Source organism: Schistocerca nitens, chromosome 8 (genome assembly GCF_023898315.1).
Source record: "Schistocerca nitens isolate TAMUIC-IGC-003100 chromosome 8, iqSchNite1.1, whole genome shotgun sequence".
Classification (NCBI taxonomy): domain Eukaryota; kingdom Metazoa; phylum Arthropoda; class Insecta; order Orthoptera; family Acrididae; genus Schistocerca; species Schistocerca nitens.
The window spans coordinates 278,495,424-278,511,014 of NC_064621.1; the positions used below are offsets into that span (position 1 = coordinate 278,495,424).

General features: G+C 41.9%; 1 protein-coding gene across 3 annotated transcripts in view; it reads right to left on the bottom strand.

The window, feature by feature from the left end:
• LOC126199190 (uncharacterized) overlaps positions 1 to 15,212 on the bottom strand; it is a 63,843-nt gene extending 48,631 nt beyond the window's left edge. For 2 of the 3 annotated variants that reach the window (XM_049935971.1, XM_049935970.1), the window contains exons 1-2: positions 15,068 to 15,212; positions 14,155 to 14,627 (exon numbers count right to left, since the gene is read on the bottom strand). In XM_049935971.1, the coding sequence (XP_049791928.1) occupies positions 14,155 to 14,627; positions 15,068 to 15,109 (515 nt within the window). In that variant the 5' untranslated portion in view covers positions 15,110 to 15,212. The remainder of the gene's footprint in view (positions 1 to 14,154; positions 14,628 to 15,067) is intronic. The other variant, XM_049935972.1, reaches the window with a different exon arrangement.
• Between the last annotated feature and the right edge of the window lie 379 nt (positions 15,213 to 15,591).

Genomic DNA, 15,591 nt, shown 5'->3' on the forward strand with positions numbered 1-15,591 from the left:
CTAGTGCACTTTGGAATTCCCACTCAATGAGTGAAGCACTGTACTATTCTGGGTGGTGTGTATGGAGTGAAAGGCTCCGCCGTTCCAACCGCTCTTTCAGGGAGCGGAAGGCCAGCGGGTAATTCACAGAAGCTGAACTCTGAGCGTAATGCTCTGCTAAGAGTTCTGCAATCATGTCCGATTCAGTACAGACTGCCTAATCTTGGTCCAAACCTGCGATGGAGAGGTACGTATACTAATGGTGGAGACATATCTTTCCCAGCACTCCTGCTCCTGTCAGCGAATAAGGCACAGGCTTGGGCATGGAGCCGCTTAAAGGTAATGAGGTGTTCAAGTCCTGGGCGCCGCTTATGACGTTGAAGGGCCCGCCTGCAATCTCTAATCGCCTCAGCAATCTCCGGTGATCACCAAGGCACAGTCCTCCGCCGAGGGGACCTGGAAGAACAGGGAATTGCAGATTCCGTTGCAGAAATGATGCCAGTGGTTATCGTGTGAACCACCAAATCAATGGCATCATAAGAAAGAGGCTCAATAGTGGCAACGGAGGCGAACAAGTCTCAGTTAGCCTTATTCAAAGCCCATCTGGAGAGGTGCCCACAAGAGTGACACTACGACAGGGACAGAAAGATGGGAAAGTGGGATGGATGGTAAAAGGCCGGGGCTGCAGACCATAAGGTCATTGGCTGGGTACATGCCATGCTCCACATGGAAATGCGTGGGGGGCACCACTATTTAAGAGAGAAAGGTCGAGCTGTGCCAACATGTTCTCAACGGCAGCACCTCGGCCTGTTGCCACCAATCCACCCCACAGAGGGTTATGGGCTTTAAAGTCATCCAGTAACAGAAAAGATGGAGGCAGTTGGGCAATCAGTGCAGCCAATAAATGCTGTGGGGCACCACCATCCGGTGGAAGAGGGATACTGCAGACGGTAACAGCCTGTGACGTCCGCACCGTAACAGCGACAGCCTCTAAAGGCTGTTTGCAGAGGCTTACACTCGCTGTGGAGAGAGTTAAGGACTTAGATGCAGGCTCCACCAGATACTCTCCATAAGATGCCCGATTCTTATACTAGTCCCGATAGCCACAGAGGGCGGGGGTTTGCAATGCCGGAAACTAAGTTTCCTGGAGAGCAATGCAAAAGAAAGGGTGACGGCTGAGAAGTTGTCGGAGCTCAGCAAGGTGGTGGAAAAAATTGCTGCAATTCCACTGAAGAATGACATCGTCCGCAGCCAAAAACGGCGTGAAGGGACTCAGGAGGCAAATTATGGTGCTGGGTCATCTACTGCCAGTGAAGAGAACCTGAATCAAGGACCACTGAGCCTGAGGTAGAGGCGAGATTGAGGTTGTAAGGGGACGCCAAAATCAGCAAATCGTCCTCAGATGCAGAGTTGGCAAGGACAGGTGGCACAGAGGCAACCGGAACCTCTTCCTTCTTACACAGCTTTGCCTTCTTCTTCTTCTTCTCCTCCTCATCCTCCTCCTCCTCCTCCTCCCCTGCTGCTCCTTAGGAGCAACATGGGAGGGAGTCACGGACGGAGGGTCAGGGACAGACTAAGAGCAGGAAGCTCTTCGATCTGCTGCTCGTGGCTCCTTGAGCCACTGACTGACGTCAGTTGTCGAGCTGGAGGGTGCCTGCAGGAACAGCCGTCGCCAACAGGGCAACGAAGTCGCAGCGTATGATGCAGTCATTGGAATAGGATAAAGGCGTTCTTATTTCCTCTTTGCTTCTTAATAGGCGAGCTTGCCCAGGGTTTTGATTTCCATTATTCGCCGCTCCTTATGGAGAACAGGGCAGTAAGGCGAGCAGGGGCAATGGCGCTTCCCACAGTTGACACAAGTGGGAGGAGGCACACACGGAGCGCCCAGGTGCAAAGGACGACCGCAATCCTGGCAGGTGGCACTGGATGGCGTGTGGTCAAACATCCAGCACTTGAGGAGGGACGTAAGGTTTCACACTGCAACGGCAAACCATCACCTTGACCTTTGGGGGTAACGAGTCACCCTCAAAAGCCAACATGAAGGCACTGGTAGCAGCCCTGTTTTCTTTGGGTCCTACGTACACGCACCGGACGAAGTGGATACCCCATCACTCCAAGTTGGCGCGTAGCTCCTCATCCGACTGCAAAAGGAGGTCATGATGGAAAATAATACTGTGGACCATGTTAAGGCTTCTATGGAGCGTAATCGAGTCAGGGACATCACCCAGCTTGTCACAGCAAACAGTGCCCTCAACTGGGCTGGGGAGGCCGCCTGGATCAAAACTGACCCGCTACACATTTTAGATAATGCCGCCACTTCCCCAAACCTATGTTCAAGATGGTCGACAAAAAAACTGGGGCTTCGTTGTCTGAAAGGTCTCCTCACCAGTCCTGCTGCAAACGAGGTACTGAGGTGAATATGGCTCTTGAGACCTGGTCACCCAACGGTTCTTCCAAGGCATAGCCATGGAGGGGAAAGATCGGGAACCATAGGTCGCAGCATCGAAATCATTCATGACGCACTTTGAGACTGCTGGGGCCAAGCAACCACCAGCCTGATTTGATTTAACCTGTTTCATTGCGGGTCATCCGCCCTGATGCCACCCAGTCCGACCAGGGGCTCTCCCCACAGGCGCCATCCAGCCTCAGCGAGGGCCACCTGGTGGGATGGCCATTGTCGGGAGTCCTGGTCCCCCAGAAGGATGGGCACCTATTCCTTGGCATATGCGGGGAGGTCTCAGCTCTGGCATCAGCAGTGCAATTCCTGCCTGTGTTGTCAGGGGGCTACCACCAAGAGGGTAAATGACAACCCCACCATGACCAACTGGCTACCGCACTGGATGTCGGGTGCTGAAATGGTCCGGAATTGTCATGGGCACGAAGGATGGTATGGCGTAAGAGATGAGAAGTAGGCAACCCATAAGACGTTGGGTGCAAAACCCACTAAATGACAATAAGTAGTATGCAAGATCTTGGTGCATGATGGAAAAAAAAGGGAGGGAGAGAGAGAACCACGTAAGGCGTCCTTCCCCAAATGGCGTGCACTAGCAACAGAAATTTGGAAAATACGGAGGTCAAACCCGAGAGGGGACCATTGCAGAAAAGCCGAAATGTTGGAGACTCCTTTTAGTTGGCTCTTACAACAGGCAGGAATACCACAGGCCAATTCTAACCTCCGAACCCGCAGGAGGATTGGGGGGGGGGGGGGGGGCAGGACTCAGACACGGGGTGAAGACTGTCATATTTCTCATGAGCCTCAGTGTAGGCTCAACAACCAAGGGACTTACACTCCAATATCTTCTTTCCCTTCTGATAAACCGGGCAATCTGAAGAGTGTGGAGAGTGATGATTGTGACAAATCACACAGGCAGCACAACACAGCAGCTCCCCTCAAGGAGTAGGTGTCCACATTCACTGCACAGAATGTCTACGGTACAGTGGTAAGCCACGTGCCCACAATGCGAACACTGAAAACCAACACCTAATGGGTGGCAGGATGTACAGCTCCATGAGACATAGATAACTGACAACTCTGATCTCTGGGACACTTCCACTGAAATGCCAAAGGGAACCAGGATTGATGCAATTGTCGTTACAACCTTTGTGAATACTCCGAACAAACTGAACATCTTGCAATTCCAGATTGACTCCAAGTTCCTCATCATTTGAAGGATGATATTCCTGTGAAACATAACACCCTGAGCCAATATTCAAAGAGTGGTGAGGAGTAATGGACACAACAGCGTCACCAAGACGGCCACAGACATGAATGGATGCAGATTGGGCTCCTGAGGAAGTTTTGATCATCAGTGAACCCAATCTTACTCAGAGTCCACTTCACCCAATTTGCTTTCAATAGTTTTTGCAAAAAATAATGGCTTGATTGTGGTGAAAGTGTACCTGTCAGTCCTGGTGCAGACTAGGTAGCGGGGAAAGGCTTCCACTCCAAGCTGGCTAGCCTGGCTCTCCTCCCAAGGGGCAGCCAGGGAAGGAAACGCTGCAGTATCATAAGACGCAGCATTTAAAGATCCATTCCCAAATAAAGAGATGAATGTAAGAGAATGGTCAGCTTTTGGAAGCTTAATACTTTTCATATACAAAGCATCTGCCATGATACCATCCACTTTGATCAGGGGCTCTCCCTGTGGGTGTCACCTAATCAGCCGTCAGACAGCTGCCACTGCTGGGGGTTCTGGTGCTCCAAGATGACAATCAACAACTCCTAGGTACACACGGGATAGTAGAGAGAGAGAGAGAGAGAGAGAGAGAGAGAGAGAGAGAGAGAGAGAATTAATCTTTCCGGTACTGTTGTACATGTAGTTTTTTGGATTCCCTTGCACAGATGACTGACAAAGTTTTGCCTTGAAAAAGGCAAGGCATGCACCTGTTGAAGTATCGGCAGATGTTGACCGCATTCTTGCAAGTTATTTGAACATCGTGTAAGCCAGGAGAAACACAGGTCTTACATAAAACGTTTATGAAAACTGGATGTAAATGTAGTTCGAAATGAAGTTCTTTGAGCTCACCATTTATATATGTTTACTGGGGAAAGTCCCTATTACCACCAAAATGGTTCAAATGGCTCTGAGCACTATGGGACTTAACATCTGAGGTCATCAGTCCCCTAGAACTTAGAACTACTTAAACCTAACTAACCTAAGGACATCACAAACATCCAGGCCCAAGGCAGGATTCGAACCTGCGACCATAGATATTAATACCAGAACGAGCTATATTTGTTCCAGCTAACATTAAACTACTAGTTCCAGATGATGCTATGTGAATGGCACGCGTCTATTACTGTAATGCTATCACAATCTATGAAACAGAAATATGGGGTCAGTTGTGTGATGCAAAACAGATATTCACACTGCGAATAGTAACCATCAGACAAAAACGAAGACACACATCACCATAAAATGCATTAAGTTAAAGAGTTCCACACAAGATAACACAGCTAATCTCTCAAGTAGTACTGCTTAATACGACACTGTAACTGTACAACTATTTTTCCTCTTCATATTTCAAGTATCAGCTTGAATGAGAAATTTAAGCAAACAATAAATTATTGCTTATAGTAAATCCTTTCTATTCAGTTAATGAATAAATAGTAAACACAGAAAACTGGAAATAGGTATATAGTGTAATACAATTAAAATTTGTATAGACAGATAGGTCGTAATTTCAATGTGTGTTCTTAGGGGTATGGAAATAAAATGTGTGTAGGTAAATACAAAATGTGGAATTGTGTATGACGCTACAGTATTTAAAAATGATATCCTATGTTAATTAAGAAGTATGTGATTATGACTGTCTAAATTTGACATTGCAAATGTGTACTTGTATCTGGTCCATGTTTGTACATCCAAAGCTAATAATTTATTAATTAATTTAACAACAACCAATTTTGGGGACTCTCCATCCAGAATAATACACTATGTCCTCACTACCATGAAATTCTCAACCGAGTCTAAAATTCTGCCTAATACCCCATATCACTGCACTTATGTTAAGAAATGCTGGTGTGGTACCACATCAAATGCTTCAGTAATATGAATATGGCTCTCACTACACCAGAAGAAATGTCTCCCATAAAATCAATAACTTCTATAATTAAACAGCAACAAAGCTAACTAAAGGGTGTGCTTCTGACTAACAAACGAAGTATTCTTTGTAACCACTCATTTATCAATGGGACATTTCCCAAATGGTTGAAATATGCTGATGTTAAGCCTCTGTTTAAGGAAGAAAAGACAGGAATACTGTTAAACTTCCATTCAATTTCACTTATGCCAGCAATCTTGAAAATTTTACAAAAGGTAATACATTATTGGTTTCTTAACAATCTGGCAAAAAATAATATATTGTTACAGTCACACCTGAGATTTCTAAAGGGTTCTGGTATTGAGAAGGGAGTCTACGTAAAGCAAGAATAAACTTAATTCATTACACACAGTAAATTAAGGAAAAAACTTAATTCATTGGACACACTAAAATCACAATATCTTTTAAGTAACTTAGAATACTAAAACGTAACAGAAAAAATTACGTAGTTATGGAAAAGATAGATTGCTGCTCACCACATAGATTAGATTTACTTTCATTCCAATTGATCCTTAGTGAGGAGGTCTTCCAGGATGAAGAACATATCAGAAAAACAACAATACATGACAAATATTTACAACTAAAACGAATAAGCTAATGTACCATTCCACAGGTCCCAAGTGGAATGATCGTCATTTTTTAATGAACGCTATATGAAAGAGTCATTTTACAAATACCAATGCACTGAATTTAAAATAAAAAAGTTTTTTTATGTATTTATAAGGTAATAAAAGTGTAATACAACTTATAATACTTATTTACAATGAGCACATTACTGCACTGAAATGGTGCAGACGTTACATGGTGTACACACACACACACACACACACACACACACACACACACACACACACACACACACACACCTAAGAGACTTTAAAGCCTTGTGAAGATTATTCTTATTTCTAGTATTGATTCCATTAATTGAGCTGCTGGTTTGAAAAAGTGATATTTTTAATGACAAATTTCATTAAGGAGTAAATATATTGGGAAGCAGTAGTTAGTATCCCTAGTTCCCTAAACAGGCTTTTGCAGGATGTTCTTGAGTTCACACCACATATAACTCTTACTGCAAGTTTTTGTGCCCAGCAAACTTTAGCTTGGCTTGATGAATTACCTCAAAAAATAATCCCATATGACATTATGGAATGAAAGTAAGCATAGTATGCCAGCTATTTCATTTTTATATCCCCTATGTCTGACAATTCGCATTGCAAATAGAGACCTGTTAAGACGCTTCAGCAGTTCTGTGGTGTGCTCCTCCCAGTTGAATTTATTATCAAGCTGTAATCCCAAGAATTTAACACTGTCCACTTCTTCTATCTGCTTATCATATGTTAGGCATATACTCATGGGACACCCCTTACAAGTTCTGAACTGTGTGTAGTGTGTTTTTTCAAAGTTTAGTGACAAAGAATTGGCTGGAAACCAGTGATTAATGTCCACAAATATATTATTAGCTGATCTTTCTAAGACTACACTTTATTTGCTATTTATTGCAATGTTTGTATCATCGGCAAACAAAACTTACTTGGCATCTGGTAATGTTACTGATGGAAGAAAGGGTAAGGGCCCAAAATGGAACCTTGTGGGACCCCATATGTAATTAGTTCCCAGTTGGATGATACATGTCTCTTTCCTAATAACACCCTTTGTTTTTGCCAGAGATATAAGATTTGAACCATTTTGCAGCATTTCCTGTTAAACTGTAATATTCTAATTTACTTAAAAGGATATTGTGATTTACACCGTCAAATGCCTTTGACAGATCACAAAATATACCAGTTGCCTGCAATTTTTTGTCTAATGAATTAAGCACATTTTCACTGTAAGTGCAGACGACCTTCTCAATATCAGAACCCTTTAGAAATCCAAAACGTGACTTTGACGGTATGTTATTTGAGATAAGATGGTTATAAAGCCGATTGCACATTACTTTTTCTAAAATTTTTGAGAATGCTGGCAACAGTGGAATTGGATGGAAATTTGATGCTATTTCTTTATCTCCCTTCTTAAACAGTGGCTTAACTTCAGCATATTTCAACCATTCAGTAAATATTCCACTGATAAACGACTGGTTACACAGATAGCTTAATATGTTACTTAGCTCAGAATCACATTCTTTAATTAACTTTGTTGATATTTCATCATACCCACTAGATGGTTTTGATTTTAAAGATTTTATGATGGACATTATTTCTGCTGGGGTAGTAAGGGTCAAATTCATATTATGAAAGTTACTTGAAATGTCTGGTCTGAGGTATTCCATAGCAGCATCTACCAAACCTGACAACCCCATCTTTTCAGTAACAGTTATAAAATGTTTGTTAAAAAGTTCTGCAACACTATACACATCTGTCACCAATGTATCATTTACTCTTAATGCTATTTGTCCCTCTTCATGTCTGGTTCTACCGGTTTCCTCCTTCACTATACCCCATATTGTCTTTATTTTGTTATCTGCTATGACTATCTTTTCCTTTTAATATATTTGCTTTTATGTCCATATTACAGTCTTTAATATTTTGCAGTATTTCTTGTAATGTGCTATAGAAACAACATCGGAACTATTTCGGATTGACAGATACAGTTTTCTTTTTGTTTTACAAGATACCCCTATTCCTTGAGTAACCCATGGCTTCTCTGCAAACATTGCTCTAACCTTGGTAAGTTTAGGGGGAAAACAGTGTTCAAATAAGGTAAGCACTTTATTAACAAAAGTGTTATATTTTTCCATTCATGCCATGAGCACTGTAAACATAAGTCTAGTGAATGTCTCTGAGGAGTGTCCTAAAATAATCAATTTTTGACTTATTGATTACCCTCTTGAGCTCAGATTTAACAGATTTTATATCCTGTTCAGTATTAACATTTAACAGAAGGAACTGCATGTCATGGTCTGAAAGGCCATTGACTATTGGTTTTGTAATATAATTTTGTTCATTGGACTTTTCTATAAAGATATTATCAATGGCTGTTTGTGAGCAATTGGCTACCCTAGTGGGGAACTTTACAGTGGGAATTAAGTTGAATGATAGTGTTACTAACTCAAGTAAGTTCTTATTGGGAGAGTCTTTTAGGAAATCTACATTGAAATCACCAGCAACCACTATTTCTTTGTTTTTGGTTGCTAAATGAGCCAGTACAGCTTCAAGGTGGTTTACGAACAGATTTAAGTTACCTGCAGGTGCTCGATATACACTTAATATTATGAAGGATTTTTTGTGAAATTCTACTTCTGTTGCACATGCTTCCATATGCTGTTCTAGGCAAAATTTATGAATGTCTATGTTCTTAAATTTATGACAGTTCCTGATGAATATGGCAACTCCTCCTTTCTCCATTTCTGATCTACAAAAGTGAGATGCTAACCTAAACCATGTAACACTCAAAAGTTCTATACCAGTGGTCACATGATGTTCAGAGAGGCAGATTATGCCAGCTGGGTTTGAAGACTAATTCATCTATGCAGATAGTTAATTCATTAATTTCATTTCTCAGTCCTCGAATATTTTAATGCAATAAAGATCGCTGACATTTCACACTGACTGAGTTAAAATTGGGTAGATTTAAAATATCTGCTGACTGTTGAAAATTCTTAACCAATAGCTGTTTATGCTGATGTAATAAGCTAGAATTATGTTTTTTGGTTTCTTTCTCAAACTCAAGGTTTGTCTCAGTTCTAACCTCTCTTAAAATTTGGTTTCTTTCTGTCCTCCCTACCCTAAAAAAGGGTCTTTTCTGAACCCTATAACCACTGGTATTTTACCACTCATGACAGTGCCTCCCCCCTTTAACTTTCCTGCTATTTTCCCCAGCCAATTTACCCTTCCCCTTCCTGTTGAGGAGGAGGCCATGCTTAGTATAATCCCACCTATTGAGAGAATCAATAGGAACCACAACAATGTGTGACCCTGCACCCGACATAAGCAGCCGTTCCAGGTCCAAATTAACTCTCTTGATAGAAGAATTGAAATGAGATTGGTCATGGCGCCCAAGAACAAATACAAATTCAACACTAGTATGCTTCGATGCTGATGCAATCTTTGCCAGGTGAAACACTATACTGTACCCAGGATCTCTGTCAATACTGTTACCTGCCCCACCCACTATAACCACGGTGTCTTTCTTAGCGAAATTTCTGCAAAGTGATCCTAAAGCCTCTGTCACCAACTCCAGACTAGCACTAGGTTTAAAAAAAATTGGTGACCTGGTAATCTGATCCTAGTTCATCCTGCAAAAATTGGCGAACACCTCTTCCATGGGAACTACCTAACAACAACACCTTCTTTCTCTTTACTGATTTCCCTACATTCTAACTTTTCAATTTGCTGCTGAAAATTTGTTGTGCCCTGTCTACACCTGCAACTGCTTGAGGCTCACCTAACTGAAGCAACAGGTCAAATCTATTTTCCACATTCACCACGAAGCTATCAGACAAAATTCTATGCCTGTTCCTCCTGTTGCCACTTCCCACCTCTCTTTACCCTTCTCCCTCCTTTACCTGTCAAGATCTCCCCTGGCCTTGTCTAACTCAGCCTGAAGGGTGGCAATTTTCCCCTCCTGTTCTAGTATCTTCCTATCTCTACTACAAATCCTACAAGAACACTGATGAGTCTTATTTACTTCCCCTATTCCCACACCACTACAGTCACCCACAGGGAAAAAAACTACAGCACCCATCACACCAAAGCCCTGACCTAACAATTCTACGGCCAAGTCAGGCACTTTACACTCATGATAAACGTAATAGTTTATTAAGAATAAGTCAGTTAAATTACAGATATGGGGTCACCGATAGGCACAACAAAATGACTGAAGTCAGCAAGCAACAAACTTACAGCATGCTCGAATAACTGCGAGTCAGCAACTTCTGTTAATCACTACAATGAAAAACCACACAAATTTTACTTTTTTATTCACTCTATGATCAATTTTGGGCTTCAGCCCAGAACTAGTAATCGAAAGAATAAAAATAGTATAATTTGCAACTTTGGATTTGTTTTCTGTTGTACTACTGAAGCAAGCTTTTGGCCAAAACACCATCTTGCAAATAAAAAACCACACACACGGCTACTGTCTCTGGCTGCCAAGGTGCCATACTGCGAGCAGCTGCACATCTTGGGAGAAGCAATCTGGGTGGTGTGGCTGAGGAGGAGGCTGGGGTGGGGGTTGGTGAGAGGGTTGGTTGGTTGTTTGAGGTTTAAGGGACCAAACAGCAAGGTCATCAGTCCCTTGTTGGTGAGAGGGGACAGCAGGTTAGTGAGGGGGGGATGGTAAAGTGCTACTTGTGGGAGCGTACAGGAAGAAGGTGGAGAGATGGTAGGGCAGCTATGATGCAGTCGTGACGTTAGTAATTGGATGGAATAAAAGGGGGCGGGGGAGGGGGGCAGAAAAGGAGAGAAGTAAAAATAGTGGGGTTGCATTGTTTGGATAGAGGGCTGTGTAGTACTGGAGTGCGAACAGGAAAGGTGATACGCGGGCGAAGGGTAACAACGAATGAGGGTTGAGGTCAGGAGGGTTACATGGAACGTAACATATATCTAATGACTGTGTCACAGCATGTGCCATTTGGATCTTTCCTACTAACACCACCTATTCTCAGTGGTGCAGGTAGGAATTCTCCCTGCAATGTATCATATGTTCCCGTAACCCTCCTGACCTCAGCTTTCATTAGTCATTGTCCTTCACCCACCTGCCCCCTTTCTCTGTTCCACGGCAGCCCTACACAACCCTCTATTCCACCAACAAACCGACAATATTATTACTTCTCTCTTTTTCCACCCCCCCCCCCCTCCGCATCTAACCTCCCAGCTGCACCTAGCTGTCCTATTATTTCTCCATCTCATCCCTGTATGCTCCCACAAGCAGCACTTTTACCCCCCCCCCCCCCCCCCCCCGATGCTGCAGCCGCCTCTTTACTGCCATCACACAGAGTGTTTCTCCCATCATCATGAGCAGCTGCTGCTCCCGTCTGGTCTCGGAGCAGCGAAAGACAATGGTCATGTGTGTGCAAGTTGCATTTGCGTGAGTGAGTGTGTTTTCTAATTCTGGAGGAGGCCTTTGGCCTGAAGTTTACTTATTTGATAGTCTACAACAATGTAGGAAAAGACATTGCCACATATCGAAAAGAAGACACATCAATCTGCAGACAAGCACAATTAAAAAGTCACTTACACAAGGCTTTTGGCTATAGCCTTCAACAGTGAAAGAGAAACACACACCATTCATACACACAAGCACATCTCATGCACACGCAACCACCGACTATGGCAGCTAAGGCCATAATACAGCCATCACGTGGAATGGCATCAGGAATTTGGATGGGTCGGGTTAGGGATAGTAGCATGCGGGTGGGAGGACAGAACAACACTGTCTGGTGGAGCATGCAGGAACTAGAATGCCAACACGCACTGATCAGGAGATTGCAGGGTCAGAAGGTGGAGCAAAAAGGGGAGGAGTGAGGAAAGATGCGTGGTTGTGTGGGCAGACAGTGGCAAAGAAAAAGGCTGAGAGATGAAAATGGGGAGGAGCTGATAGGAGAGAGGCTTGGGTGGAGAGTGTGTGGACAGTATGTTACCACAGGTTTAGAGGGGGGTAATTATGGGAGCGGAGAATGTGTTGTACAGGGTAACTTTGATCTGCGCAGTTCAGAAAAACTGGTGGTGATGGGACCTGCATCCACAAGGATCACTTCACTTGGCATTTGCTTAATATCCATTAGCATATTTGTTTTTCTTTGAAAAATTTTTGGCTATTGTGGATTTTTGGTCTTCTGACAAGTTCTACATCCTCACTGATCTTCTCGCTATGGATCTATTGGCACAAAAAGAGTAATCTGATCTTCGAAGTCAAGAGATACTGCATTCTGTTGGATTTCCTTGAACCATAGTGTTCTGTATGTTATGTGTGAAAAGTGCAAGTTAACGTCTGAGAAAGGAAAGAAATAACAATAATAATAACAATAACAATAATAATAATAATAATAATAGCGGATTTAAAGGGTCTGAACATTCATGTTTTCTAAATGTTTGCATAGAGTATATCTCAGGTGTGGCAAAATTTCCTAGGGGACGCAAGAAACCACCTAGAAACTACATCAAGGCCTGCTATCTCACCAGTCCTAATCATTAATCTGAAAGACAGATTCAATCCAGCTCAGAGTTGTCTCTTCGTGTCGCAAAGGCGAGATAATGCACTTGCCTATCCATGTGGGTAATGTTTGCTTTGCATGGAGGAAGTCATTTTATGTGAGATACATTATTACATTTGATCTCAAAATACGTTACGGAACTCTACAACACAAGTCAACGAGACAGGATGCTAGTTTTATATGTCACATCTATGCTTTTTGTAGATGGGTGTGGCCTGTGCTTTCTGTGATCACTGGGCAGTCTAGTGATGTAAAATGGCTGGGCACTTACAAGTTGGGACAAATGCCCAAGATAAATGCATGGGCAAATGCTCAAAATTAATAAATTCTCAGGCATTTATGCATTTTAATGATAAATTGATAAGTGGCACTCATAAAAAAATTAAACTGCTATTTTATTTTGGCAAACGTGTTTTGCGACACTGCTTTTGTAGTGATTGGTGAACCAAGTTGAAAAAGGTGCTTGACAGTTAGGAAGAGTTCCTAGTGGAAATAAATTGGACTTTAAACATAAATATACATTTTTAATGAGGTCTATTCTTGGGGTAGTACATAATAAAAAAAGAAAACAAAACTGAAGTTTAATGTAATGCTTGAAATAAAGTTAACTAAGTACACAGCCTGAAGACATTTTTACTTATACTATACTACAGAAAAAAGTTCCCCATAATGATTTTAATTAGGGATGACTCATGTTTCAATTCCCATTCCCTGAGTAGAAGAATCGCCAATTCTCTAGGACTCTGCTAGTAGCCTATAGGAATGTAACCATTACTGTATGTTGGGCATCAATTCCTTATTATTAGATCTTTTTTATGTTGGTGTTCTCACTTTATCTTCACAGTAGTGCAGTCGTATGAAAGTAGATAAAGAAAGGAGCAGTATAGCAAACTAGTTCACCTCAAATGTCAATACATCTGACAAAGCATTTTTTGGTTTTTCACTCAAAACAGTTTAACATTTAAAAATACACAGCTGTTTAGCACTGTGTGTGTGTGTGTGTGTGTGTGTGTGTGTGTGTGTGTGTGTAAGAGAGAGTGAGTGAGAGACTGGTGAAATAAAAAAATATTGTAAATAAGCAGCTATGAGTAACACACCCCCTTCTCTATTCCTTTGGGTCTTAGTAATAAAGGCAATGAATGACACTCATATGTTCACATTTGCTAACTCTGGACATCACCCTGCGTTATTTACCAATGTCTGGAGTTGAAAGAACTTCAGCCATTCACCACAAAGCGCCCAGTTAAAATATTATTGGTGTATTACAACCCTTTCTAAAATTTCTAATTTGTGTTACCACAATCCTTGGGAAGGTTCTTGTTCTAGTTCAGTTTACTACAAGACATTGTGTCTTTACTGCTGTCCACTCGTTTGAAAGAGAGGTAGTACGTAAAAGAAAGTTCGCTATTTGTACTCACTTGAAGTCAACTCCTTTACAACTCTTTGGGTCTGGATGCTCCTCAAATTTTGAAATATACAGAAACGCTCTTGCTATTGGTAAAGCCTTTATTTCAGTATAACCAGGTGGTTCTGCAGCATGAAAACGCTGAAGCCACTGATCAACAGCTTCATCTGTGACAGCAGACTTCATTTTCTTGTGTTTACAACACACTGCAAAACTTTTGTTTTTCTTTGAATATGTGTCTGAGCGTTTTTCCATTAAGTAACGCGCATTCTTACTACAGTGACTAATAAATAACTTAATGCTCTCTTCACTTTTCGTTTGGACTTCTCTCTGTAAAGCTGTTATATTTAAACATCCATGTTTCTTAAGTGCCTTCAGAAATCGAGATTTTTCTTCTGTTGTCCACGTTCCTTTCTGTGGATCGTAGTCGCGTTGCGGTTTTATTATTTTTCGTTTGTGGCGTGTCATATTAGTCTCAGGAACCACCTGAAATAACATTCACGCATTTATTAACGAAAAACGATTTCTTGTGAATTAACTAACGCCAGTAACATTCAGATGGAAGATAAAGTATATGAGCACATAACTCGACTTTTCGCCTGTAAGCATACTGCAATGATTATGACAACATAATCTTTTCAAGATTTTAAAGCTCCTATTTCTAAATATATTTCTAGTATTAGGTAACAGTTCTGAGGCGTAACTTAACACATGTACGGCAGACCAAAGAATGATTAAAGCACAAATTGATGTCACGATGAACATAACACCCGCTGAGGAATCCCTGCAGCTCACAGTTTGTCTGCGACGGTTTTAAACTTCAACTCCTATACTTGGTTGTAGTTTAGTTAACGTAAACAAATAACACTGCGTAAGTATACATTTAACATAAAAGCCTTAATATCAATAGTAGTATGTATACTAACATCCTCCCTACTTGATTGCTGACATCCTTCGCTTTCTTCCATATTTATAACTCTAAGCCGTTATCTGACTACAGTATAGACCACATATTCCTTCAACTCTTTAAATGTTTATATGTTTCCATAGATGTACCGCTTTACGAGTACTCGTTATGCGCATCTCTGACAAACATGCTGCCAACCGTTCAAAGTAAAAGCCTGGTCACACGCAACGATCAGTCTGCGCAAATGGACACATCATACGTGCGCAGACAGATCGTTGCCTGTGATCTGGAGATTTGCGCACATTTATCAGTTCGAATAACCCTTACGAGGGTACGATAAATCATTTTTGATTTTGCTTCTTCGTGTTTAATATTCCTTGCTCCAAGACTTCCTTGATTCTTCGAGATCACCCAAGCCGGAGACTTAAACGAGACAACGTCGCGCATCTGTCAAATAAACGGCCGGCTTCCTAGAACGGAGCACGTTTAAAATAAAAGTGCTGTTCCAGCTGTCATCAGTAAAATTTTGCTCCAAATACACAT